The sequence below is a fragment of the Choristoneura fumiferana genome, chromosome 19 (assembly GCF_025370935.1).
Source record: "Choristoneura fumiferana chromosome 19, NRCan_CFum_1, whole genome shotgun sequence".
NCBI lineage: Eukaryota > Metazoa > Arthropoda > Insecta > Lepidoptera > Tortricidae > Choristoneura > Choristoneura fumiferana.
In genome coordinates this window covers 11708704-11736540 of record NC_133490.1, presented here as the reverse complement: position 1 = coordinate 11736540, position 27837 = coordinate 11708704, and the positions used below count along the sequence as shown (strand labels likewise).

Sequence of the window (27837 nt, the reverse complement as noted above, 5' to 3'; positions counted from 1 at the left end):
CGTGTTCCTTCTCTATCCCTTTTAGTACGGAAGAATGAGACAAGGCTAAAAACTGAGCACTAAACTATGTCTACCTTTCAGGATTACCCTAATAGATAAAAGGTTCCTTTTAATTGAAAACTGTGCGTCGAGTTGTAAAATAATTTTGTGCGAACGTATTTTACACAATTATAATATTCGATGTTAAAGAATTAACAACACTTGATTTACATTTTACTCTAAACCCGTGAGCGAACTTGTCGTTGAAAAATTTAACCACTTACTTTAACATTAATTTATTATGTTATCAAGAAATTTCAACAAATTTGAACCAATTCTGCTAATTACAAGAACTATTCAATCATAATACTTTTTATAATTATATAATGAGCGGACAAAGAGCAATACAAGATGCTAACAACACTAGAAAGTATTAATAAAATTAGAAAGAATGTACTTCACAGCTGTTAAAGCGTTTTGTTTATTCACTCTATTTTTATTCGTTATTGCATTTAAAATACATTGACGAGGCACACTATTTTTATAATTAAGTCTAGAACATCATTTTTAGGTGTAGGAAAACTATAACAATGTTTTATTGCATATGGATTACATCACAACAGTTTAGTGTAAAAAAAAGTATCAACATGACATATAAAAAAACTTTTTTTTACTGTCAAAATACTTAACTTGAAAACTGGGCTTTTATTATTGTGACAAGTCAAGAGATTTTAAAATAATTTTGACTGGTATTCTACTACAATCTACCAATCAGTGAGGTTCGAAAGTGTGGTAACATTTACAACTGTCAAAAAAGTTTACGCAGAGTTCCGTAGTGAGATGTTCTAAAATGATGAAGGGTTCAACACATTCACATTTATTATTTCGAATATGGATTTAAAGCTATGAATGTGTTAGTAAGTCTGAAGCTTAAAGTCTTTGGCTCTATGACAATTGACATTAAGTATGAGATAGGAATACCTTTCAAACTTAAAAAAAAATATACTTATATACCTATCTAAACTTAAAATTAACAACAACCGATCGTTCGTTAAAAAAACATTGCCCGTCCTTCTATCTTACAATAACGTCAGATAGACTAAAAGCTACAAATATTCAACTATGTCACATTTTATTGAGATATTCGGACAACTAACGCCATAACTGAGGTTGAGACCATGGGGTTGGCTTTTATGTCTCTCCGTAAGCAGTTTGTGGAATATGGGAAGGATGGCACACTCGAACAGCTCTGATTCGGAACTGGCTGTATACATTTTTCTTTGCTCCACCGAGTCTTGACGTTTGGAGTCCGTTCGGCCGTAGGGGGCAGACTTGCGGTCCTCTCGTTTATTTGATAAACCTGAGAAAACAACACTCCCTTCAGACAAGTGGGCATTTCTTAAATAATTTTCAGATAGCCCAAAAAAATAAAAGTTTTTTTTACAATTTATTACGATTGTACATTAAAAGTATATACCAATAGCATATTTTTTATGTATATGGACAAGCTTAATGCCCTCAGGAAGCAAAAAAAATAGGTACATAAACACGTTACGGTTGTGACAGATGGTGCCTGGGTCGTGACATTACTGAATGTGGCTGTTTTTATTCCGTAGTTTTGTTCTTTCGTGACATCTACAAAATCAGATTAGCGGAAAATCGTAAACCTTAAAAGGTATAATTTTAAAAATTATATGCATATATGTATAACAATATAACTAAGCATAATAACAAATCCACAGTGTAATTCAAATGAAATTTAATGTCACAACCACGCATTATATATGTCACGACCATGTACTCAAAAAATCCACGGCGGTGACATTTTTATCATACCATGGTCGTGACAATTTGAAACGTGTTCGGTATAACCTAAAAGACAACCATCTTAAACTACACCTACATAATTATGTTTTAAATAATAACGTGACCTTGGTCTTTAGGTTCATAACTCGTACACGGCGTTGACGCGTTAAGGTTGTCCTTTTTTTCAAATAAATGAAAAAAAAAATACGAGATACCAACACACTACATAGACACAACAAAATAACATAACATTTCTTCGAAAAAAAAAACATTTTATTTCAAATTCCGCCAATCTCACACTACACGGTCCGTGACATTTTGGACTAGAAAGTTTTTTTTTAAATATTTTTATATTTTGTGTCAAAAATTATATGTAAAAATAATACTAGATGTAATTGCTAAGTGAATTAATATACAGTTTACTGATTTTCCTAAAAAATATACTCGAATCAATTCTTACAACTGACGCAAAAAAACGTAAGAATAAGAAATGCCCAGGTACTCTTGGTATACAGTGTTTTAGGGGTGAGTACCTAAAAAAAGAAACACTTAAAGCAGCGATCTTAATCATATTCATTTCAAAGGCAAATCCCGGGATCCACCCCCCGAAATAATTTTTTTAAGTATAGGATTTTCTGCGGACCCCCTGGGACTTCTAGGTACCCCTTACTTTAGTGGTAAATTTAGATTATTATCCTGGACAAAAACTAAATAAACATTATTCTCTCAAGATTGTCAGAAAGTAACAAGATCAAGCGCATCAAAGTTCGAGAATAGGAGCCCGTGACGCAAGCGTGACGCCATGCTAAAAGGTGTCGCATTTTCAGTAGCTATATCGTTTTAATTTTTTTTAAGTAGCCTATATATATTATGTCCCACTGCTTTGCAAAGGCCAACGTTATATAATTATTTTGTGTAATTCATAAATGAAAATATACGAATCCAATATTTTCTGATACGACCCATTATTCTGAGAGGTGGCCTGCGCCCAAAATGGGATGTGTATAGGATGGGATGGCTGGATTTTCTGAGAGGACGATTTGTTAGATGGGTTCCGCAAATGAGTTTTTATTAATGCAACGTTTTGTGGCGTAAAAACTTACCCGATTTATGCCTCGAGGCAACATTAGGGCTGCTCTTGTGGTGGTCAGGCCGCGGCACGTGCGCCTGCGTCAGTCTCGGCGAGTCCCCCACCCCCTTTGCTCTCTTCAGAGGCTCAGCTTCATGCCTCAGCCTCTTCGCCGGGGAGTCCTGGGACTTCGCCACTCGTATCGTGTCGGGATCGGGTCTCCACTCGTCATCCTCCGGCGCTTTCCGCGGTTCGTCGTGTCTCCTCGGCGTTTCTTTCTCTTGCCTGTCTTGCTTCTCTTGCTTTTCTTGTTTTTCTTGCTTTTCTTCTTGGTAACTTCTTACCTGTGAACGAAATTATTTACAACTAGCGTTTAATTAACCGCAGCTTCGCTTGCGTAGACTATGATCCTTCCGGTCCATTTATACCTACTGACTGACACACTTACCTGAGCAGAAGACTGCCGCCTTTTACTCTGGCTCTGTAGAGGGGATGTGCTGACCGGCTGAGGGAATTCCGATCCTCGGCGCTATAACACAAATTTTAAGGTCACAGCTCATTAGGCACCCGACCATGCAGCAAGCACCGCACCGCCTCGTCGTTCGGCGTCCACTCGTTGTCGAGGCGGTGCGGCTCACGGCGAGGCGGTGCTGATCGGGTGCCGGGTGGATCTAATGACCTGTGACCGTTATTTTCAATAACAAACGTATATGTAACAGTTCCTGCAGGGCTACTACGAAACTCGAAACTCGAAGCTCGTATCGTACCGTCCCTCTCGCTCTCGTATTAAATAGTATAAGTGTCAGAGGGACCGCACGACACGAACTTCGAGTTTCGTAGTAGCCCTGCAGTACAGGCAGTGCACTAGCCCTTGATCAAGCGTAGAGCGAGATTGTCTACACCGCTTCTGCGTCTCTCAAAAAGTGTCGTCAAAATTATATTTTGCACTGGAACCTGGAAAATGGCGCGCCCTTCGCCATCTGGCGCCTAGACTGAGCTCTTCTTGCTCTACCCCAGGACCGGCGCTGAGTTCTAGGATAGGCTACGTACGCACTATGCTGTTAACCGCACGGTTGTAGAATGCGGTACCTCTTCAAAGTATCGCTTGAGAAAGAGATGGCGCGCTAAAACTGTGCGGTCAGCCGCATAGCATTACGTAGGCGGGCATAGTAATTCCGGCAAGATGGAGCGCGGGCCGTTAGACGAAGTGAGACTAACCCGATGGAATAAGTTTTCAAACGTAGAATACAACCAACAGTAAGTTCTAATGGTTGACATGATGTCTAATAGATGACACCCTACTGTCACACATCTATTGCAAATGACATAAAAAATAGAGATGGCGACTACTGGGACAGTGAATAGCACCGACAGAAGGTGCAGGTATAAATATTGAACAATTGGCTGTGTGTGATAGACAAACACACACGCACGTGATCCGGTTTCGTTTTGACTTTTGAGGTGCGGAACCATAACAAAATGTTACCTTAGAAATCCTGTCAGTCATTCTGAGCGTTTCGGCTTCCCGATAACCTTCGGGCGTACTCCCTCTCGTTACTCCTGCTAAACAAAGACAGATTAAAAATGCGGAAATTTACATAATGCTGGGCACAAGCCTCCTCTCTGAATGAGAGGACTTGGGAGGATTAGGAACTTTCCAGATATCATTGAATTGTTTCGTAGGTTTGCGGGGTTCCTAACGATGTTTTCCTTCACCGTAAAGGTCGTCGTATATTTCTAATGTTATTTCGCAGAGGAAGATCAAAAAACTCAGAGGCCCAAGCGAAGGTTTAAGCCCGCGATCCTTGAGAGGCCGTAGACCGTACTTGATTATCATAGATTGTAGAGAAGCTTTATTTCTTACCATAATTAATAGAAGCATTAGAAGCTCTCCTTTCTAAGCTCTTATTGTCCACTTCCCTGTGATGGTGTGGTGACGACTGCTGTCTACTTTTCTCTGAAACACTCCTCTGCATTGGCGAGTGGTGATGCCCTGCAGACAAAGAAACAATTGATAATTTAGAAACACGTCTACAACGTTAACTTCAAACTTCTTTATTTGCATTTAACGGAGCGAGGATACGGTTACCTGTTTACCTATAACACCTGACTATACTATGCCTGACTATCTTGGACCAGCTCTTGCCAGCCTTTGATCCCGAGATCCAAAAGGTCTTCCAGGACCTCACCGCTGATACTTGGGACGACCAACTGGTCTACATCCTCTCGGTCGTCCCAAGTGGGTGAGCTCTATACGGCTCGATCCTTCCCTAGTATTTCCATGTCTAATGTAAGTACAACATCTTTTTTATGTCTATCCTACTAATTTGAATCCTCGTTTGGAGTCGACTTCGATGTCGTTCTATGCAAGCGATTAATGTTTTCGGTTGGGTTGGTTGAGACGACGTGGTGCAGTTCGAAACACGCCCGGCGCGACCGGAATCGTTGTTAGCCTAAGTATTCTTTTCTGTCCCGCAGTTGAGCAAAGCCTCACCCGATACATCCACTGCTCTCTGTCCACTGCATACAAGGGGCAGTCCTCCAAGAAGTCCAGTCCATCCCGTCGTCGCTGTCTTTGTTTTGAACACTAAAAATCTCGAATACCAACCTGTTTCAGGCTTAGCCGGAGGGGACTTCTGACATGTATACTGGAATGTATTGGTATCCCACAAATCGCTTTGCACCACTATGAACTCCTTCTTTCTCCTTTCGGAGTCTCTTCTTTGACCTATTAAAATATACAGAGGAGTTGAGAACTTTTTATTTAAAACTCGCTTTGTAAAACAATGTTATAAGTAATCATATAGTCACCAGCACCAATATCTGACATGCATAAACGTCTGATAGGATGCTATTTCTAAAGCTGGTGGGACGTGTCAGATATTTGACGCTCCACTATGGCAGGTTACTACAAAAGTCCGGATCCCACCATCTGTCCAAAGCTTAATCGGCTTCAGCCGACCAAAAACAGTATATTTCCCCTCAATATGATTAAAAATACGTCTTCGTCGATACACGTCGTTTCGCTTATCGACATCTTTTTATCTCTTGCCTGGACATAAAGCGTTTTTAATCGGGTAAAGGAGTAAATCTGCTTAAAAATCAGTGACGGTACGGAATCGCAGTGACGCATCGTATGCACACCGTTTTTATCGCATGCCCTCCACACCACTGCTCAAAATACGCTAACGGTGCGGAATCGCAGTGACGTGCCGTAAACGTCACGACTTTTGGTGGAGAGCACGCGGTAAAGTCCTGACGTTTACAGCACATCACTGCGATTCCGCACCGTTTGCGTATTTTAAGCAGCGGTGTGGCCGCTCCTTTAAGCCGATTCCGCGATAAAGTATGGGGAGGTGTTATTGAATAAAAACCAGAATATTAAAAATTAACTTCCTGTCTTCCTGATCAGAAGTCCTTACTTGCTTTCCGTCGCTCTGCTGTAGAATAGTCGGCATCTATATCCAGTATGTCCTCAACCTCTTGCTTCGGCTTTGGAGGCACTGGAGGATCCCGCTCTTGCCCTAAAATATTATAAGTACCCATCACTTGTGGATTGAATGTAAAAATACTCGAAAAACGTTTTGGTGCAGTTAAGTAGGTGCACCACAGTGCAGGGGTGGCATGAATAGTGAGAAATCTCTCAAGGTATAAATGTTATGCCTGGGGATGTACTTATTTAAATAAATGCCCGAGTTGAGTAATAAAAATAACAAGCCAACGCTGACTGACAGCCAACACTGTCTTCATCTAAACTAGGTTTTTACTACCACCAGCATCCCGCAGACTTGTTGGTCAATAGTTTGGTTTTTCCACTTCTGCCATCGTGACGAGTTGCTTTTTAAATTGCTGTAACTTAAGTGCTTACCAATAACCTTCCTCTCCATGCCAGGTGGTGGTTCCAGATCGTCCTGGTCTACTGACACGTGCATCAGGTCCGTAAGCAGGGCTCCACTAACACTGGACATGCGCCGGTGCCCACGAGCTTTCACGTCGCGAGATGGAGTCGTTTTTGTAGACTCTTGAGGCTTGACTTGTTTTTTCTGAAGCTCTGGTGTCTGTGAAGAATTTGGCCAAAGTGTTTGATGAATAATTGTGTATTTTGAAAACTTTTGGTGTTCCACCTCATGAATTAGCCTTGGTTTAAAAACCAATTTCTAACTGAAAACAATATTTGTGTCTACACATTGTAAGCTGAATACGATGAATGATGATCCTCTAGTTCAAGAAACTATCAAGTTTCGTAATATTTCTTCTTTGTTATCCGACATTACTAATAATTCCTTTTAATCAACTGTGACGCCATCCAACTGTGATCATAATTTGATTTCCAAAAACTTCGTTTGACCAAACATCCTTTGACAGTTACCGAAGAACTTATTTCCCAATCGTCTTGAGTGACCAAATGAGTCTTAAAAATTCGAACAACGGAAGCGTTTTTTTTCTCATTTTGTATAAGTTCATGGTAACTAATGTAGATCAGGTTTAATACATGAAGGGTTAAAGATCCTATGCATACCTTGTTTATCTTTGGTGTAGCAGCTTTAGTGTACAGTGGTTCTTGTACTTTCGTTGGCATGGACTTGGCAGTGCTGGTGTCGCTGGACTTCAGAGCTGGGATGGTCTTGGCTTCAGCTTTTACTGGCTCCTGTTTCAGTGAGGACTTGGGGACAGGCTCGGGAGGTTCCTGTTCAAAAAGCATGCTATCTCATGCTATGAAGGTGGAGTTTGATCAGAAAAAATGTAGGCGTAAGTGAGTTTGTATTGAAAGAGTTTCTTGTCAGGTTTAATGATGCAGTTGATATGCTGAGATGTTATGTTTATAATGTTGGTTGTAAATTATGGTTGATGTGTGATTGAGTAGGATGAAGAAAAACATGCATTAAAAATGAAGAACAGGGCAAATTTTTAGCAAGCATTTGGATAATTATAACGCAGGGATAAATTTAAATTTTATTTCAGTTGGTTCTCACTTTGCGGTTATTTTTAGGGAAGGTTTCTTTATATATTTTTTTTAATTTCAAAGTATTTTCTCACCATTCTCACCTCGGCCGTCCATCCGTAAGGCAGCTTAGCAAGCTGGTCTTTCTCCGGGACAGCTTTCGAAGAAGGTGGGCTGGTGTAGTCCAAATGGTTCTTGAAGGAAACATTCTTCGTCTGCTCTTTCTTTGGCTCCTTTGGTATTTCCTTGATAGGCTCTGGAGGAGCTGATGGTTTTTGTCTCTCTCTGTGAACATACATGCGTAATTGATGACTTAAATTGCTGAACCCTGAAATCCGCATGACAAAGAGAAATATCCTGAGCTGAATGTCAATCTTCACTAGTTGAAAATTATATCATCTGATTAACCTGCTTAGTACTGGTATTCGTATATTTTCATCACTCGAGATGTAGATGCGGAATCTATCATCTAATATATTTTTTCTTTTTTAGTTGTACCTTTCATACATTACAAATAAAAATGAGCTAGTTAATTTGCTTACTTTTCGTTTGCCTGATTCTGCAGATTAATGTATTCTGCCTCCGCCCCTGCTGAAGCGCTCAGGCTGCAGACTGATGTTATATCACTGGTTTCTGTATAAAATAACAATCAAAATATTTATTACTTAACTCAGTGAAGTCAGAAACCAAATCTAGTATTTTCTATGCCTGTGGTTTTTTCGATTTTTGTAAAAATGCTTTATTAGTCTGTAATTCTCGTGCAAAGTTGTCATCTTTTTTTTGTCTACTTTTGAGCTCCTGTAATTCTGACATTACACATTTATATGAAAATCTGAAATAACACAGGCATAGATAATTACGTCTAGTCCATACTTACAAAATTTCATCTATATTTGTTGCCTAGTTTTCAAATGAGACCGGGACTACGTTTGTATGGAGAAAGGAACGAAGAGACTTCTCTTAATAATCTGTCTACCTCATTACCATCATTACCCAGTTCAGCTAAGGCTGCGTTTCCACCAGAGACATGCGAGGATGTGTTTGTCATGAACCAATACTAGTTACTGGTTACGATACTGGTGAGAGTTTTAACAGATGCTAAGGGTTACCTGGATGACTGATGTTTTCTTTAGGCAGTGGCAGCTTGGTCCTCTGAGTGGCCGGAGACCTGGAGTCCTTGGTCGTGGATGACTCTGAACCAGCGTCGCTGCCTAACTTGCTAAGCAGCATCTGGAACGCAGAAGATTGATGGGCATGATTTAAATTGCTCAAATGCTGTGTCTGAGTAGCAGGACACCATCAAGTAGCTACTTGAGAGAGAAAGAATAGAGTTAGAATAGAGCGCGATCTATGTCCACTAGTACAGTAAGCTAGCATCATGGGGCAGTAATATCGAAAGACCGAGTTAAAATTTTGAATATATTAATTTTAAACTTAATGTCAATCAAAATAAAAGTTTTTGGTTCATGAAAAATACATTCTTCGCAACACATACACATCCTCTCACATCTCTGATAGAAACGTAGCCTAAACAGAAGAAGAAAATGAAGACCATTCCTTGACAGCCGCTAACAGCAGTTATCTGGGACGTGACATTGTTCTCGTTCACTCACTTGCAGTTCATTTTCCTTGGCTTGCAGCGTCCGCCGGTACCGGTTGTTGTACTGGCGGAGTTCCTTCAACTTGCGTTCCAGCTCCGGGCCCGGGGAGCGGCACTCGTGCGTGGAGGCCGGCCGCAGCGTGGCCCGAATGCGGGATGGTGCCGTGCCCGGCTGACCGTTGCGGCGTAGCTCTAGCAGCTGGAAGGTTTTGATTCATAAACGAGCGAAGTGAGAGAGGGTATTAAATGCAATGGGGCTTGTTTGTATGTGTAGGTGCAATGTAGTTTCTACAATTCAATACAATGACTCTTTATAGTACACCAGAAATAATAAGCGATACAGAATAACAGGTACGCAGAGAGACAATTACAAGGTAAGCAATAGGCGGCCTTGTCGCTTCAGAGCGATCTCTGCCAGGCAACCATTCTATTGTGCATTCTAATTTTATTTTTCAATCTATAATCCTCGCAAAGCACCTCTCTGGTGGAAACAGCTGAGCGCAGCGAGGCGAGGTAAATGAAGCGTTTCTATTGGTTAATGAAAAACCATTCCTCGAAACGCAATATCTTGAGCGCAATATCCACCCACAACTCTGGTGGAAACAGAGCCTTAAACCAGGCACAGCATGGACAAATTCATAAATGTACCTATAATACCATTAATACTTACTTTTGGGACGAAAACTAAACAAAGTGTGGTAGTTGTGCAGAAGATGATGAAAATGGCTATGAGAACGAAGAGGGCATCTTTGTGGTCTGCCAATACCTGAAAATATAAAATTGAGACGCTTCAGGCGTCACGAGAACGTTGGAAACAGTACGGCAGTTTGAATTTCGAAAGATCTTCAGAGGTAAGTAGTTGTAGTGGTGCGAGTGTGGTTGAGCACGTCTGTGTGTTTGTTACTATTTAACGCTAAAACGCATTTAGACAAATTTTCACGTGCAGGTAACTGGATATCTGGAATAACACATGAGCTGCTTTTCATCCTAATATTCCCACTGGATCAAGATACAATACAATACAATACAAAGACTTTATTGTACACCAGACATAGTAAGCGATACAGAAAACAGATACACAGAGAAAAAAAATACAAGGTGAGCAATAGGCGGCCTTATCGCTTAAGAGCGATCTCTTCCAGGCAACCTTTTTTACAGAAAGAAGGAAGGACTAGTTTACAACAGGTGGGTTTACAACTAGTTTACAAGATATATACATACAAGTAAAATCCCGAAATCTCGCTAAAGATAGAGACAAAAACTTGTAAGGATGATTTGTTTCATCATACAGCGTAAATTTGAAAATTCCTTTTACTAAAATTACGGAATTCCAATTCAACTGCTGAATCTCTTAGTTAATACCGCGGGCAAAAGGTGTGCAATCAGATCTCTTTCATATATTATGAAGTGTTATAAGAGGCCTTTGCCCAGCAGTGGGACATTACAGGCTAATAAAGAAGATAAAGAAGAAGAAGTTATAAGAGTTGATAATACTTACGAGGGCAAGAGGCGCTCCAGTGATGCACACAATGAGGACGTTGTAAACAGACAGACCGATGTGTTTGGAGTCGTTCAGCGCCGGAATGGAAACTGATCTCGTCTCCCAAGCCAAGAACGCGCCGAAGACCTAAAGGAAGAACAAAGTGTTATAGTAAAAGCAGTAGCCATTAATGCTGAAGAGTCGCTAGTACTCCAGAAGACTTTTTATGCAGCTTCCACGAGCTATACGGTAAAGGAAAACATCGAGAGCGAACCTCCACAAAACTGCGAAGTAATTCAATGGTGTGTGTGAAGTTCCCAGTTCACACTGGGCCCACATGGGAACTACGGCCCAAGCCCTCCTATTCTGAGGGAAGGTTAATGATGATGATGATGATAAATAGTTACAAGCGACGTCGCTCTAAGTACTAAGTTCATACTAAACACTGGGTCACGCGAACTTACTACTACTACGCGGCCTTACTATTTAAAGCTCTCCGAATCACAATAGGTTTCATCACTTCCTCCTGTCACTTTTGCATGAGGGTAGAAGTAGAAGTAGAAAGATATGGAGAATGTGTTTGGTAACACCCGCGCTTTAGAAGGCCATCGGTCGCGGTCGTGCGTCGCGGTCGCCGGTCGCGGTTGCCAACGTCTTACCAATAGCAGGCCCTTATACGCGTAGATGACTCCAATAAAGATTGACATCTGCTCCGATTGGCAGTACTCGTTCTCTTGGACTATCTCGATGTCTTCACTGGACGGATGAGGCTGTAATTGACATTTGTAAATTGTGAAAAACTTTGGTTCTACCTTTTATTGCATAATTTGTTTTGGCATAATCTCGAATTGCGTAATTCGCGTAGTATCGTTTGGCATAATTATCATTTCACCGAAACTCATATCGCATTTTATTGTTTGGCCTAACACCTTGGTCATGTGAGTAAGGGTGTAAGTTCAGTGTGTGGTCGCAGTTGTAACCTAATCTAACCTACTTTGCTGGTGCCAGCTCGTTTCTTTGTAAGGTCACAGTTCTAACCTAACCTACTTTCCTGTGAGCAATTCGTTTGTGGGTTTTTTTCGGGAAAAAAGGTGAGATGATTTCATCACGCGAAATTAAGGAACGGCCACACCGCTGCTTAAAACAGTGGCGGTACGGAAACGCAGTGACGCACCGTTTTTACCGCATGCTCTCCACACCGCTGCTAAAAATACGGAATCGCAGTGACGTGCCGCAATACGATGCGTCATTGCGATTCCGTACCATCACCGGTTTTTAAGCAGCGGTATGGCCGCTCTTTCATGCATACCTAATGAGTCCTATGCAAAATGACTCTCATGTCAAGTACATTTTATGCGAAATAATTATTCTGCTAAAAAGTTCATGCGGTGCTAAGTGAGTTTCGGGCAAACAAGATTATGCCAGATGAGGAGTCGTTGTATATGCCGGTCTGATGTTCTGATGGTAAACCGCTGTGAGACTCACCACTGGGTCCATCTGCTTGGTGGCGCGGTAGAACGGGTCTGACACCTGCCAAGTGATCATGATAGCGAAGTCCACGCACAGCAACACCCCTACCACCATGAACAACTGGTAATCCTTGATCACCTGCAAGGAGACACGAATGATAAGTTTGCGATTTACACACACACACACACACACACACACACACGTGGACTTTACTTACTTCATTTATTTTCTAATTACCTATACCTAAAAGAATTAAATGTGTAATGTGTTACTTTTACAAGTTACTGATAAGCTTCTAGATGTAAGATTACTTAAGTTATGTTATGAACCTGGCTGACCCACTGTACACCTACCTCTACATTCCTACAAGTACCTACCACCCAAGCAAAGGAAGAGTGGGACGTCCTAACACAGGCACTGTAAGAGGCCTGTGCTCAGTAGTGGGACGTTTATAGACTGGGATGATGATGATGATGATGATGACACGGCCATTCTTAGAAGAAGCCTGTGCCCAACAGTGAGACGTATTGCACAAGAGAATAAAAGAGACGTGGTTAGTGAGCTTAATAATAATAATAATAAATAATAATTACTTTATTTGCTGAATATGGGTCTTAAGAAGACTAAAGCAAAAAACGCAAAAACTCATAGTGGCTAATAAGCATCGACGTAATGTACATATAGATATAGATGTCAACGCTAATAAGAGTTTTTATTTAAATATTTTAAAGCTAGTCTTTCCCCTTCACGGCATACGTTGTACTCAGTGACATTACCTTTTTGTTGAGCTTCACATCGGTGAAGATGGAATGCACCCTCCAGGTCTTGGAGAACATGGCTCCGAAGGCCAGGCTGAAGCCTGCCATCAGGAGCCAAGCGCGCGCCGTGCAGATGTACGGGAACGCGGCTGCGGGCAGAGGGGTGGTCAGGCAGGCCCAGGGTTGGAAGGAAGGCATGCTGCAACTCCTGGCCCCATTCATAACGAGATAAAGCTGATGCAACGGATATTGCATAATGTTGCTTGTACTAATGCCGTGTGATAAGCTCGTTGTGAAAAGGGATGGCAAGGAGAGTGCAGCAGCAGAATATTGTCTCATGGTGATAGCATGTAAAAGAGATAGATGCTGTTAATGTGACAACGTACAGTGTACTAACTCGAAAGTGGCCTAACCCCTTTAGTAAGTCACTGTCACTGACTCGAGGTGAGCGATTTCTCTGTTCATTGCGTAGCCTAAACGATCACACCGTACATAAGCCATACAGTGATAACCTGATGCACACGTTATTCAATGAATAGAAAAAACGCTTGCCGTACTACTCGCCCGTCAACGTTTCCAACCGTCGCAATTCGCTTTCTGCGACAGTAAAGGGATTGAGTTATTTTGAAGCGCGACTGTATTTCCTGAAATATTATTAAGTAAATATTTAGTATAACGTCAATATAACGTTGAGCTGGGTGTTACCTACCATAAGACAATATTCGTTCGTAAGCCTTCACTTTAATATATAATATGTAACGTACATAATAATCTGGAATTTTCACACGCACATCCAAGGTCGCTACCATGTTATTCCTCTTGGAAACTATGTACATCCAATACAGTAGTTCAAAGTTGGTTATCGTTCCGAAGACAATCCCAACATGCTCAGAAGTGATCATGAGCCAAATATGTGACAAAATCAGAGTAGTTGCTCAAGACGTCGCAAGACTTGACGTATGCAAAGAATATGATAAAATATAGCGTTAAAGAAATCGTATATGGAAGCAGAACAAGACAAGAAACCAAGCACTAGTCAATAAAGCTACAAATACAACAGTTCACATACCACCAACCGACAAAAGCTTCGCAGTAAAGGAAAATGAAACCAAAACTTGGAAACATGCTGACGATTCCTCGACCTAGAAAAACGACCTAGGTCTTTCTCAGAATGAAAATTCTAATCTAATAGTCGGGGTGGGGTTAGAGTTCCCAAAATTTGGTTAACGGCATCCACATCGCCCGGGGTTGAAGCTCAAGCTGGGGTGGGAGCAAGCTGTCGTTACCTCCACGCTGGGATTCCTGAGAAAGACCTAAGAATTAATGAAGATGATGAGATCAGGTGACTCGCCCGCCGGTGCGTGCCTCATGCCGTCGACAGTGCTCAATTTAGCAAATCATTTTACCATCATCGTCGTCCTGTTCGATAAGGGTGAAGAACGTTTCTCAGAAGCGAAGCTTCATATCAGCCGTCTAAACTAGCTTCTAAGAAATGATTCTTCAAAGCATGATAGAATTAAGTATAGTGGAAAATTGAAAGATGTGGTGATTTTATATGAAGTTACCTTGTTTCCGAAATAGTTGAAGAGAAGACACAGATATTAATGACACTGCGATAGGATTGACAGTACGGAGCGCGATGGGTGTTATAGTACATACCTATGCTGCTGAGGCTGGAGTCTAGCCCCAGGAAGATGACGCTGGTGTAGGTCAGCATACAGCCGATGATGATCAGGTTGTTCAGGTGTGGGGACGACATCTTGATATACCTAGGAATATTAGTAGTGTTGATATTGCTTATCTTTAACTGGATCATTCTTTAAAAGCCACATTCGTTGCTGATGTTTCTACACAACTACAATACTCAACTCTCCCACTTTACCAGCTTCTTTCGAACGTACCTTTGGTTCCTGTAATGGATGTTCATTGCGAGGAAAGCGGTGGCGATGATGATGCCCAGGACGGAGCAGGACACGAGGAACGAGTAGATCGTGATGTTGACTTGCGTGTGCTCGATCAGCAGCAGTGTGCGGTCTTTGGGTGGATTCCTGCAAAATTTCCCAGGGAAATGACATGCATGAAAAATTTCATCTCAAACTAAGTTGCGTTTGCAGGATCAAAGTAAATTATGTTCCTTAAATTTTTGGTGCTAATGATGAACTACAGCATCGTCATCATTGGATTTACTCCATATCTACTATCATCCAACGAAATAGTCAACCCAAATACAAGTCAAGGGATATGTATGTATAAAATGTGGCAACGTTCGTTAAACGAATTTTAGAAAGAACCCACTGAACAAATAAAAGCAGCAGATATCACAATTCGAAATGCGAATGATAATGGTGATGTTTCAGGAACTAAAGAAGAATACTAACTTCCCGAACCACTTGAACATCTGTCCGTTAGCGAGGTCGAGGTGGTCTCTCTCGGCGCAGTACTCGCCCACTTTGATCTCTCCCACTTCATCTCCCTGGAACTGCTTTAGCAGGATCGACGCCTTCCGCTCGTTCTCGTAGAATCGCACCGGACCCTGGAAATGGTGATGAATAAACTCAGTTCTTCATTGAGACATCACAAAAATGCCCTGAATACTTGCATGGGGGTTAGAAACGCAATACTGGTGTGGCTGAACTATGAAACAAACAGGATACTCACTGTAACCCCCTCAAAAGTAACATTGCTCAGTGCATCGAGAAACAACTGTTCCCATTCCTTGTCCCGATAGCGGAAGTCTTGGACCGTCTTCTCTTTGTGCCGGAGTTTTACACGCTGCGCCACCGTCTGAATAGCCAGAGCCATTGCCCAGATGCCTGAAAGATTAAGGTAAAAGTATTCAGATTTTCAAGGTCCTATTACATACCATAAAGCTCTACTTATGTAATTACTAATTACCAGCCAATTTTGAGGGAAAAATTGAGGGTACAAAAGCTTCCATCATTTTACTCACCATCGTAAGTGTAGCCGTGGAATCTAGAATATTCGATGCCTCTTCTCCGATCATATTCAACTTGATAGTCTTTTGCTGTCTATAACAGAAAAAAATCAATGAATTTATACTTCTCTTGTGGCAATCGCAAAATCGGCGGCATTGGTGGATTTTTAAAACTTTCCTCGTAATTATAAGCGAAAAAAAGGGGATTCCCTGTAAGACTATGGTGCCCTAAACAAGGAAAGCAAAATACAAGTTCTTACGATCCCGGAGACAGTGGTCTCCCCAGTAGTGGACAGTGGCAGCAGGTCAGTGAGGATGGCCGTGTCGAGGGCCGTGGTGAGGTCCCGCTTGGAGCAGGGCGCGCGTCGCCGCCACCACTTGGGGTTGTACGTGCCCAGGAGTAGCCAGGTATACGCACGCCCGTACATCTCCAGTCTGTGGAAGGAATCGTTGGATGAGAGCTTCTTGAGGGCCTAACTCGCGCGAGTGCACGGCTTAGCTTGGAGCGGCATAACTGGCATAAGTATTTTAATAGAGCAGAGTCACGCAGCAATGCTCTATTAGATGATGAAACAAGTACGCCGCTCCAAGCCAATCCGTGCACACGCCCGAGTTGTTGTTTGCCAGTTCTTAGCGGACCTTTTTGTGTACTTTGCGCATAGCTAAGATCAGGGATATTATTATGTCTGGGAACCGAAGTACGAAGAAAGAGCGTTGGAAGTTACATTTATGCTCAGAGTTGAGTTACCTACTTCGGGATGGCGGGATGCACGATGTTGGCGTTTCTATATTTGCCCACCAGATGGCACTAGGAGTCGATACAAGGAACATCAGAAAAGACACAAATCTATATAATAATGTTATATTCTTCTGTGCTTCAAAAGCCAGGATATAATCAAACAAAGACTTAATTGCGTTTCTCTGTAAAAACGTAAGATTTTATTTAAGCATAATGGGTAGGTACAAACATTCCACGAATTTTACTAACAGTAAACAAAAGATTGACTCACCTGTAAAACGTAAGAAACAACATTTAAAGCCCTTATTCCATATTTCTTTATTATAATTAGGGAATCTTTAATATTAAAATATCGCTTCTTACCCTCTCTCATATTATCATATTATAAATGAAATGTCTCAACTGTCAATGACACTGACTGTCGGTTGGGAGATTTCAAAAGCCATAAACAACGTGGCAAAATAAAACCTCCTTAAAGAAAAGTTACCACACGAGTATGAGTTTTCTTTACATCTCCCCCCTTAGAGAAAACAATTGTAGGCAATTGTTCATTTCATAACCGACATTGGAGACAGTTTTGTAATGTGGTAAAGATTTGACTCTGCTTTCTTGTGTCCGGTATCAACTTCATAGATTGAATTGGAAATTTTCTTCAGAATTTTGTATGGTCCAACTCGTAATTCATCCAATTTCTTCCTATTTAGACGGTTTCCATTTTCCACATAGACTCTGTCTCCCACTTCCAACTTATGTTCTTCCCTACGTAGGTCGAACTTTTTCTTATTGTAGTTGTGCGAATTAATTGTGTTTTTAAAAGCTAATTTTCTGTCCCTTCTTAGATCTTCTTGTGTACATCTTAATTTTAATTCTGGTGGTATAATATTTACATTTTCGCCTTCCAAAAGATATTTTGGAGCAAATTTCGTAACAGTATGTTCTGTTTCGTTATATTTTGCTACACAATTCTGTGCAATTGTTGTCCACGCTATTTTTTTATCACTTTCATTTATTTTACATCGGATCTTATTGACTAAAGTTTGATTAAGCCTTTCATTAAGCCCATTAGAAAATGGTGCATCAACAGCTGTGAAAACTATTCTTATGTGTCTCTTGTTCAGAAATTCTTTAAATTCTTTGAATTAATGCCAGGGTATTGATCTGTTAATACCATATCAATGTTGTAGCTTTCTGTTACATTTTTTATTAGTTTAATGAAATCACTGGAGCTTTGGTTTTTCGATGTGAGAATATAAGCGTATCTTGTGAAATGATCAACTAGTATATGTAAGTATTTTTTGTTGATCGTGATCCTCCGAAGCCTCCGACGGTATCAATAGATACAATTTGAAACGGATGTGTTGCTGGACCTAAATGTGACATTAACCATATTTTGGCTTTCTCCTTGACTTATTTTTTATACAAATTTCACATTCCTCACAAATTTTCTTAATGTTCGCCGTGATATTCTTTGCTGTGTAGAATGGTGTTATCTTATTTGCCATCTGAGTTCTCCCAATGTGGCAGTAAAAATCATGGACATCTTTCATTAAAACTTTGCTAAGGTCTTCTGATAGTATGATTTTTTTCTTGTCTTAATTCTTTTGTAGTAAATTTCATTTTCGAACAGAACTTTTGTTTTGCTATTTTGTAAGTTTAGATTTGATTGGTCGTTTTTTATATCTTCTAAGTTTATTAAATTCACTACTTTTATAAAGTCATCACAATTTTCATAAGGTTCCAGAACTGGATTTCTGCTTAAACAATCTGCTTCTTGATTTGATTTTCCTGGGTTATATTGAATTTTAAAATTATATTGGGATAAATAATATGTTAAATCACCTAGTTCCTCATCTGTTCTAGCCTTGATATTCATATTCTCTAGTGGTTTATGATCTGAGTATACCGTAAACTTCTCAATCATGAAATCTTTTGAAATTTTTCCCAAATTTTGAGTTTCTGACTTTTTTTCTTTTTCTTCAAGCAATTTTTCCAATAATTTTTCCAATGTTTGATTTGAGCCACGCTGCATGCATTCTGAACTATTTGTTTGCTCCGAAATCTCTTCTAGATACATATCATTAAATTGCAAGTTGTCTTCTTCATCCAAATATGCTTTTGATATATCATCTGTCATAGTTATCCATATTTTCCTTGTTTGATATCTCTTATTTAATGATTTTCTTACCTTGACGTAGTTTGGAGTATTCAAGATTACTTGATGGTGATTAGCAGGTTGGTACTCCACTGGTATGCCAAAAACTTGTCCATTAGGTGTTGCTATTGACGATATGCAAATGATATTTGATTTTCCATCTGTTGCTGGTTTCACAGTAAAATCAAACCTCAATTTTTCCATGTTTCTTGAAATATTTGCAGAAAATGTTGTTTTATAATAATGTTATATTCTTCTGTGCTTCAAAAGCCAGGATATAATCAACAAAGACTTAATTGCGTTTCTCTGTAAAAACGTAAGATTTTATTTAAGCATAATGGGTAGGTACAAACATTCCACGAATTTTACTAACAGTAAACAAAAGATTGACTCACCTGTAAAAACGTAAGAAACAACAATTAAAGCCCTTATTCCATATTTCTTTATTATAATTAGAGAATCTTTAATAATAAAATATCGCTTCTTACCCTCTCTCATATTATCATATTATAAATGAAATGTCTCAACTGTCAATGACACTGACTGTCGGTTGGGAGATTTCAAAAGCCATAAACAACGTGGCAAAATAAAACCTCCTTAAAGAAAGTTACCACACGAGTATGAGTTTTCTTTACATCTATATTATCTAGAGCTCTTCTCTTTTCGATTTAGTGTCTAATTACTTGTAAGCCTCGCAGAAGATCTCCACAGCCCAGGTCTCGTTGAAGTTCCCCAGGATGATGCGAATGTCCTTTTCCTTGAGCTTGGCGAGCGCTGACTTGACCTCGGTGGCGAAGCTCTGCTGCTCCAGGATCTCGATGCCGTGGATGTCCAGGTCGGAGATGAGACGGTTGTGCGCCTGGAAACAGGGATAAAATAAATGAATAACCAGTTAACGATGAGAGTTCGGCACTGTCTGGGCACTTACTTTCTAAGTTGGGAAGTCTCTCAGTCCCACGCCCCATTCCCATAAAGTACTTTATATAAAATTAAAAACAGCCAAAAACAATTTAAGTAAACAAAAGCAAGAACTCTTTTTTGGCTCCTAAGCCGACTCAACCCCCAAAAAAAAGGACTATTTTTAATTCTGTGCTAAAGTAAACCCTTACCAGAGCATATCGTGGTTCGTTCTGGTAGATGGTCCCGACTCTGGTCCAGTTGAAGTGCTGCAGCAGCCGGATGCGCGGGATGTTGAAGGCGTTCTCCGACGGCACGATGCGGAAGAAGTTGGGAAACGCCTCCTTCGTGAACATCGGGTGGGTGTCCGCGTAGGATAGCTGGGGAATATTCATTGGCGTATTGGGTCGACTTCAGGGTAGGCAGTTGTAGTTTGCACCGCAGAAGCGCATCACCAGCACTAGCGCTGTCCACCCTGCTGCCGATTCAATGCACGCCGTAGAACATACTGGATGACATAGTCTACATAACTCGAAGAATATGCAAGTTGAATTGGCAATGGGCTGATGCCAGCGTGAGAGTTACGGCTACCGATGGGTGCAAGTGGCGTGGTACTGCCTACCTGAGCCGCAAGTCCCTGGCCAACTGTACATTAGGCAGGTGACTACAAGTACATGCATTAAAATCTGCCACAGCGGACCGTGCAGAAATATCTGACACGTCCTATACCGGCGCTGAAAATAGAGCCGTATCAGATATTTATGAACGCTTCGTTGTGTCAAATATTCATAGACACGTCAGTAGCATTCGGAAGTACATAGCCATCATCATCATCATCAGCTGGAAGACGTCCATTGCTGAACAAAGGCCTCCCCCTTAGATCACTTACATCAACCGGCTGCTCGCTCGGGGGGGGAAGGTTTCGAGTGGCGACCACGAACCGGAAGACGAAGCGTTGGCAGGCCTAGAACCGAATTTTCACGATAGGAACTATTCACTACATTTTAAGTATGGACTTCAAACCTGTGTGAGATGCCAGTGCTTGGATGCCTTAGCGATGGGGTCGGTGACGTGGGTGCAGGCTGCTCCAAACAGCATCAGCTTGTGCGGCCCGGAGTGCATCATGTCGAAGAATGACTTCACACCGACGGCCGCGTTGCACTGTGGAGAATAACCAAAGTTGGACTTGTACTTCCACAGTGGTAAACAGAGCCACGAACCAGATCCAGAGAACAGAACTACGAAATGCCAAATTCCGACTTCGTATCTTGCCGTCTCCCTGACGCTTATATTATTTAATACGAGAGTGAGAGGGACGGTACGATACGAACTTCGATTTTCGGATTTTGTAGTAGCCCCCCAGGTGTACAAAAACTAACTTACTCTAATCCTAAAAAATCTATATTTACAAATATCACCCAAGTGACTGCTATTGGGCACGGTACCCATAAGGCTGGCTGCGTTTCCTTGTATGCGTTTCCTGGCTGCGTCTACGTTGACCGAGGAAAGAGCCAGCCCTATGGTCGCCAGTGGAACGGGCAAGCTTCTTTAAAAAAAAAAGTTTTTTTAGCTTTTTATGGACTAATTAGATTTATTTTAAGGAAAGTAGCTCGTTGCAGGCCACAGGCATCCCCTCAGAATGAGAGGGCTTGGGCAGTAGTTCCCACGCGGGCCCAGTGCAGATTGGGAACTTCACACACACCATTGAATTGCTTCGCAGCTTTGTGCAGGTTTCCTCACGATGTTTTCCTTCACCGTAAAGCTCGTGGTAAATTTCAAATGTAAATATGAAGTCTAGGATAGTCTTAATAGATAGTTCATTCATACCTCAGTGTCGTTCCACCACATGTGCAGCCGGTAGTTTCGCAGCACGGAGTCGTGCTCGTTCACGTGGTCCAGCGCCAGCTTCACGCTCGGCATCACGCCGCGCCCTACGGCAGAGTTCACGGGACCATCAGTGACACTGACACGGGCAAGAGCGTGTTGGACACGCCCAACATAGGATTCCGTAGCCGTTACGAAAAATCAAGTAGGTCATATTTTTCTAAGAATTTTGCATTTTATGTGGAATCTTCCGCTTGGAGTTTATGTAAATTTGCACTTCAAAGTTGAATATTTTGTAAATAGATCACTGAATTGAAAAATTTCACAGGAAAAGTGTTCACATCCCCGCAACGATACCCCACCCCATAGGGTTGGATGAGAAAAAAAAAACCAACTTTACGTCTAGGGGAGGTAACCTAAAAAATTTTTTGTACCATTTTTTCGGCAGGGTTGCTACATATATCCGTGCAAAATTACAATTTTCTAGCACTGATAGTCTCTGAGCAAAGCCGCGGACGGACAGACAGACAACACATGAAGAAATTATAAGGGTGTCGTTTTTGCCATTTTGGCTACGGAACCCGAAAAGTAGTGCGTAAAATACGGCGCTTTATCCCGCAGCGCAGCTCTGGCGGATGTAAGAAAGAAGTGAAAAAAGTTAACAGTTATGTTTTTTAAAGCTTTTTTTGCTGATTGTAGTTTATGTTGACTGTACAGTCGAGGGCATAAATATCTATACAGATAGCGTCAAATATTAGTCCTGCCTGTACATTAATTGACTTTATTGTTATGGCATTAAGTTGTAAGTAAAGACCCTACACAACAACAACGACAAACAGGATAAAAAACCTTGTAAGTAAAAAACCTGCTTTCAAATAAAAAAAAACTGCATTCAAATCGATCCACCCGCTTAAGAGCTACAGTGCACAGACAGACACACAGACAGACAGACACGCATACCAGTCAAACTTACAACACCCCTCTTTTTGCGTGGGAGATTAAAATATAATAATCCAAGTCACTTAAGGAATGAGAAGGGGTAAATCTCGGAATGATAGAAACTCGTGTCCAAAATGTTTTCTCAAAAGTCTCATAATCATACTCGTAAATCTTGTGTCCGCGTCACAGTCCACGTCGTAAGTAAATCAAGGTCAAATGTCAAAAAGTTTTTCGCGATTATCTCGGTTTCTATAGCTCCAGTGATTTTAACATTTATCACAAAAATGTAGAGCATTAAATGCAGCCTGTGAAGAAATAAAGTTCATTTGCAAGGACTGAGAAACTAAAATAGGAATAGAAACTGAGATATACGAGTACATACTTAACGCAATGTCAATAACCTGTGATATTGGATGTGTAAGCGTCCCTCCCTTTATAGGTGCCTATAAATATTATGGAAAACCGATAAAAGTAAGAGTTTCGATTTCCATGCTATTTGAACCTCACGATATGTATCAATCACTGAATTATTTATGGTATTTATGCCACAATTTTATATGGAGATTCACTGTAAATATAAAATCAAAATATTCGCCAAGTTTTTGGGCAGGTATTAGCGCACCTTAGAACAGAACAAAGTAACAAACCATTATCATCATTCATCATCTCATCATCAGTAGAAGTCTCTTTATCAGCAGGAGCAAAAGCCTTCTCCTTAGAACGCCATAATGAACTACAACTCACTAGGTTACTTGCGTCCACGCTGCCCGCAAATCTCCTAATGGGAGGCCTGCCAACGTTTCCTCTTCCGGTTCGTGGTCGCCACTCGAAGATTTAACAAACCGAACGGACGAACAAACCATTGGGAACCAAACGGAAGACGCGCAGCGATGCGAGGACCACTAGGTGGAGCGGGCAATCGGTATTACAAATGGTAAGCTGTCGTTCATTGTGGCGTTCTAAGGAGAAGGCCTTTGTTCAACAGACGACGATTTCCTGCTGATAAAGAGACTTCTTAGCTTCTTATGTCATCCAATACTAGGTGTAGACCTCCAGCAGTGCACGCAATTTCTCTTGGTCTTCTGTCTTGCGTCTTCTCATCCACTCCTTTCCAGCAATCATGACCAGATTATCAGTCCATCGTGTGAGTGGTTTACCAACATTTCTATTCTAGGTCTCCACTCAAGCACTATTCCCTAGTGGTCCCTGGCGCGGCATGTGACTCGTCCATTGCCATTTTCTTTCGGCTACTACTACCAAGGACTACACTACTACTACTTTGACGACTGGATGGCCAAGTGGTAGAGAACCTGACTACGAAGCTTGAGGTCCCGGGTTCGATTCCCGGCCGGGGCAGATATTTGTGTGAATAATACGAATGTTTGTTCTCGGGTCTTGGATGTTTAATATGTACCATCAGCCAAATATGTGGTGTACCACCCTAAAGCTGATAATCGTTTGCATGTCACAAAACAATAATGACATTGCCATTAGACATGTCTGTCAACTTGAAAGTCCGACTTTAGCGACATATTCATTTGATAGGAACTTGTTCTAAAATTGATAGACCACTTTTTTGGCTGATGGTACCTATTTAAGTGTGTATTTATCTATATAAGTATGTGTATCCGTTACCTAGTACCCATAGTACCTTTGCTTAGTTTGGGACTAGGTCAATTGGCGTCAAGTGTCCCATGATATGCCTATGTAGGCCCATGCCTATATACTACTCTAGTAGGCAGCAGGGTACAGGCCTGCTGTAGGGGGTGGCTGCGGTGCAAACTAGCGCTGCCTCCCTGCAATCGACTCAATGCACACCTACGTCTCCATGAGTCTCGTCCGACTCCGGATCTCCGTGTTTTTTAATCATGGAGAGAAATACCGAGCATCGCTCGAATATACCTAAAATGTTCATAAAGTATAGTTACCAGTGTGCGAGTTCTCGACGCCCTTGCCAAAGGGGAAGAAGCCAGCGATGTAGACGTCGGTGCGGCGGTTGAGGATCGCGTCCAGGTTGGGCTTCTGCGCGCGCGCAGCCAGCGCCAGCGCCAGCGCCAGCACCAGCGCCCACCACATCGCTGAGGAGGACGAACTGGATTACTTACCTGTTTGTGTGCTCAATATATCTATCTATATAAATAAAAATGAATCAATGTGTTGCAAAGCATAAAACTCGGGAACGACGGGTCCGATTTCACTAATTCTTTTATTGTTGTAATCGTTTCTGCCAGGAGAAGGTGTTTATGGAAGAAAATACAGAAAAAATACGTCGGGGGCGAAGCCGCGGGCAACAGCTAGTGTATAATAATAATAATAATTCTTTTTTTCGAAGTACGAGTGACTCCGTCTATAGGTGTTAGTAACAATGCGCATTAAAAACGGGAACTATATTTTCTGCCACTTAAATTTAGATTTGTCACTAAACTGTGATAAGTACCCTAATTATAATATTATCTATCCCTAAGAAATATATTAGTCAGCATATTAATCAAAACTGTCTCTAAGTATGAGCACAGTATGAGTCATCAGATTAATGTAAACCTGTATCCTAGATTATAGTTTGATCATCAAAATTCGATCACCGAAATAATAGATCTGTCACCTAATAAATAGATCTGTTCCTTATTTCGATGCTTCTACCTATTCTACTAAGGCAGCAGGGCTACTAAATACAAAACTCGAAGTTAGTGTCGTGCGGTCCCTCCAACACTTATACGAGAGCGAGAGGTACGGTACGATACGAACTTCGAGTTTCGAGTTTCGTGGTAGCCCTGTACCCTAAGTGTAAGTTTTCGGTTACAAAATACGTCTCAATCGCGTTCGCGTTAAAATCTCAATTTGTATGGAAACACGAACAGCGCCTCAAGCGGAACGTTTGCGATGATCGTGTTTCCATACAAATTGAGATTTTACGCGAACGCGATCGAGACGTATTTTGTAACCGAAAACTTACACTAAGGGTACTGCTAGCCTGGTTAGGAACAACGACGAGCGAAGCGAGGAGGAGTGTTAGGTAGAGCGAGCGTGCCGCGGTAGCGACCAGCGAAGTGCCAGAACCGATCATTTATTGCTAATACTTGTATAATGAGTACAAATAGTACACATTTTTTAAATCCAAATTTACAGCTGACTCAGGGCAATCGTACTTGTCAGTACACAACGGAGGCACAGCGGTTCTAAAATCACGTGGCAGTTCGTCCGGGCAAAATAAAATCATTTCATTTAATTTTTCACTCAATTTTTGTATAAGATTATTTTTGTGCCATGTCAAGCAATTTTTATAAGAAAGTGTTGTAATGTTATTTAAAACCGTCCTTGATTATCCGGACAGATGAGGAGTGGAATTCTGCCTGCATCTGTGTTGAAATCTAGGGTGAATGGTATTATTAGGCAAGCCATCTTAGCCCACATTTTTGCTTACCATCAGGCGTGATTGTGATCCAAACGCAAGCCTACTTGTGTTTAATAAATCCATACTAATATTATAAATGCGAAAGTGTGTTTGTATGTTTGTCCTGTCTTTCACGTCGAAACGGAGCGACGGATCGACGTGGTTTTTGGCATAGAGCTAGTTTATGGGCCAGAGAGTGACATAGGTTACTTTGTATCACGGAAAAATGCAAACTTCCCGAGGGAACCGAATTAATGGAATGGAATAACCGAATTCCATGCGGGCGAAGCTGTGGGCAAAAGCTAGTATTCATATTATTTTATTCTAATGCCAGGCCTAGGCACACGACCGATCCCAAGGGTAAAGACTGATATAATGAATAATGATGGCTAATTTAGGCCAAAGTCAGGGTCAAGTCACTTCCACTGAAAATCTCACCAACTCTTTTCAGCACGAATTCCACTTCACAAATCACGGATATTCACGTAACATATAAGGTATGTATCACTTCACAATGCGAAAGTATGAAGGGTATAAAGGTGTCTTCCGGATGTTCATTTGGGACATGACTTACCTAATGAAAGCTCTCTCAGAGGCCCACTAAGCCCACTCTCTCATGCTGCCCACTGCCCACTCTACGGAGCGCCAACCGAAGCAGATATCATAGTAAAAACATCTCGCTGAAACCTTTTCAGCCAGCCTTTAGAATTCTCTATTTAAAATGCAATGAACTGAAATAGTATTTATTTTGCGGGGCGTAAAACTCATAATTGTATGTGTCGGTGTGCAAGAAAAAGATTTGCTATCGATCTAAATAGTCATTCATCCAGCGAACTGACATTTGGAAGAAAACCGTATAGTCACTAAATAGAGTCTAGTTTTATTGGGTTTATGATTGTATTTAAGACATTTCGATGTGGGAAGAAAAGAGCAAACAGGCAAAATTAGGCTTTGTCGTTGCAGATCGATAGAGGGAGGGTAGCTGCTGTAGGGATGTGCATATCGCGAATTATCGATAAAACGAAAAATACTATTGGCACTTCTATTATGCGTAACGACTCAGTGAAGGAAAGTGTGGTACCTAAGCAAATGTAAGCAAATACATAGTGTATGCAGTTGTGTTGCATCCAAAGGCATACTTAACGTGGATTGGCTCGGTCGCCGCGAAACAACGTTTTTTTTCGCTCTTATTGCGTAAAGCGGTTATTCGTTGGCTTAAGCCGATTCTGCGTCGATAAATATGGGGAGACCCTAACTGTCGAAGACTTCCGTCCAGCGGAGACGATCCTGGCTTGATTAGGTTTATAGACAACAAATGAATGCAAATGAAAGCTTTTTTTTTCTATATAAAACTAATCCGTGATTGACCCCTCTCATCCAAACCAAAAGTTCCTTAATTTACTTGACTAATAAAATATTCTATCGATTTCGCATCGACACATCCCTATTTTTCAGTTTATTCACGCAAGCGCACAACGCGGGGTGTGTCAACCCCGGCCCGCGCCCCGTATTAGCTCACCAACACCAACACCCAATTCACACACTAATAGCACACTAACACACTTCGCTTTACATCGCTGCTTCTTACCCACGCCTAACACTCACGTTCTGCACTAAAGCAGCAATGTAACGTATTAGGTACTGCTCTACATGTAACGTTTTGATACTTCGCAAACGCTTTCTAAGTTCAAAGTTGTAATTGATTTACAAAGTTTCTCACGAACTTTTTCTAGTTAATTTAATTGGTAGCTTCGCGTCATACTTACATAATGTTGTTTGCTTTAGCTACGAGGCCTACGAGATGCACGCCCTATGAAATGTTACGTAGGTAGTTTTCTAGAATGATTTTATAATTT

General features: G+C 41.2%; 1 protein-coding gene across 4 annotated transcripts; it reads right to left on the bottom strand.

The window, feature by feature from the left end:
- Positions 1-16: 16 nt before the first annotated feature.
- GABA-B-R2 (gamma-aminobutyric acid type B receptor subunit 2) lies at positions 17-26741 on the bottom strand. 4 transcript variants are annotated; one of them, XM_074102872.1, is made up of 31 exons: positions 26556-26741; positions 24519-24668; positions 21655-21758; positions 20851-20988; positions 20040-20207; positions 19614-19789; positions 16300-16474; positions 16055-16133; positions 15763-15917; positions 15483-15637; positions 15006-15152; positions 14764-14873; positions 14391-14417; positions 13123-13253; positions 12362-12484; positions 11536-11646; positions 10895-11023; positions 10067-10162; positions 9410-9595; positions 8906-9026; positions 8339-8429; positions 7892-8081; positions 7374-7541; positions 6723-6912; positions 6277-6378; positions 5463-5582; positions 4719-4847; positions 4341-4417; positions 3303-3383; positions 2889-3198; positions 17-1339 (listed from the first exon to the last, which is right to left on the bottom strand). In XM_074102872.1, the coding sequence occupies exons 2-31, from the start codon at positions 24664-24666 to the stop codon at positions 1086-1088; spliced, it is 4191 nt and encodes a 1396-aa protein (XP_073958973.1). In that variant the 5' UTR covers positions 24667-24668; positions 26556-26741; the 3' UTR covers positions 17-1085. The 4 variants fall into 4 exon arrangements, with proteins under 4 accessions (XP_073958973.1, XP_073958974.1, XP_073958975.1 ...); XM_074102873.1 differs by having other exon boundaries at positions 4341-4414; XM_074102874.1 differs by having other exon boundaries at positions 7901-8081.
- Between the last annotated feature and the right edge of the window lie 1096 nt (positions 26742-27837).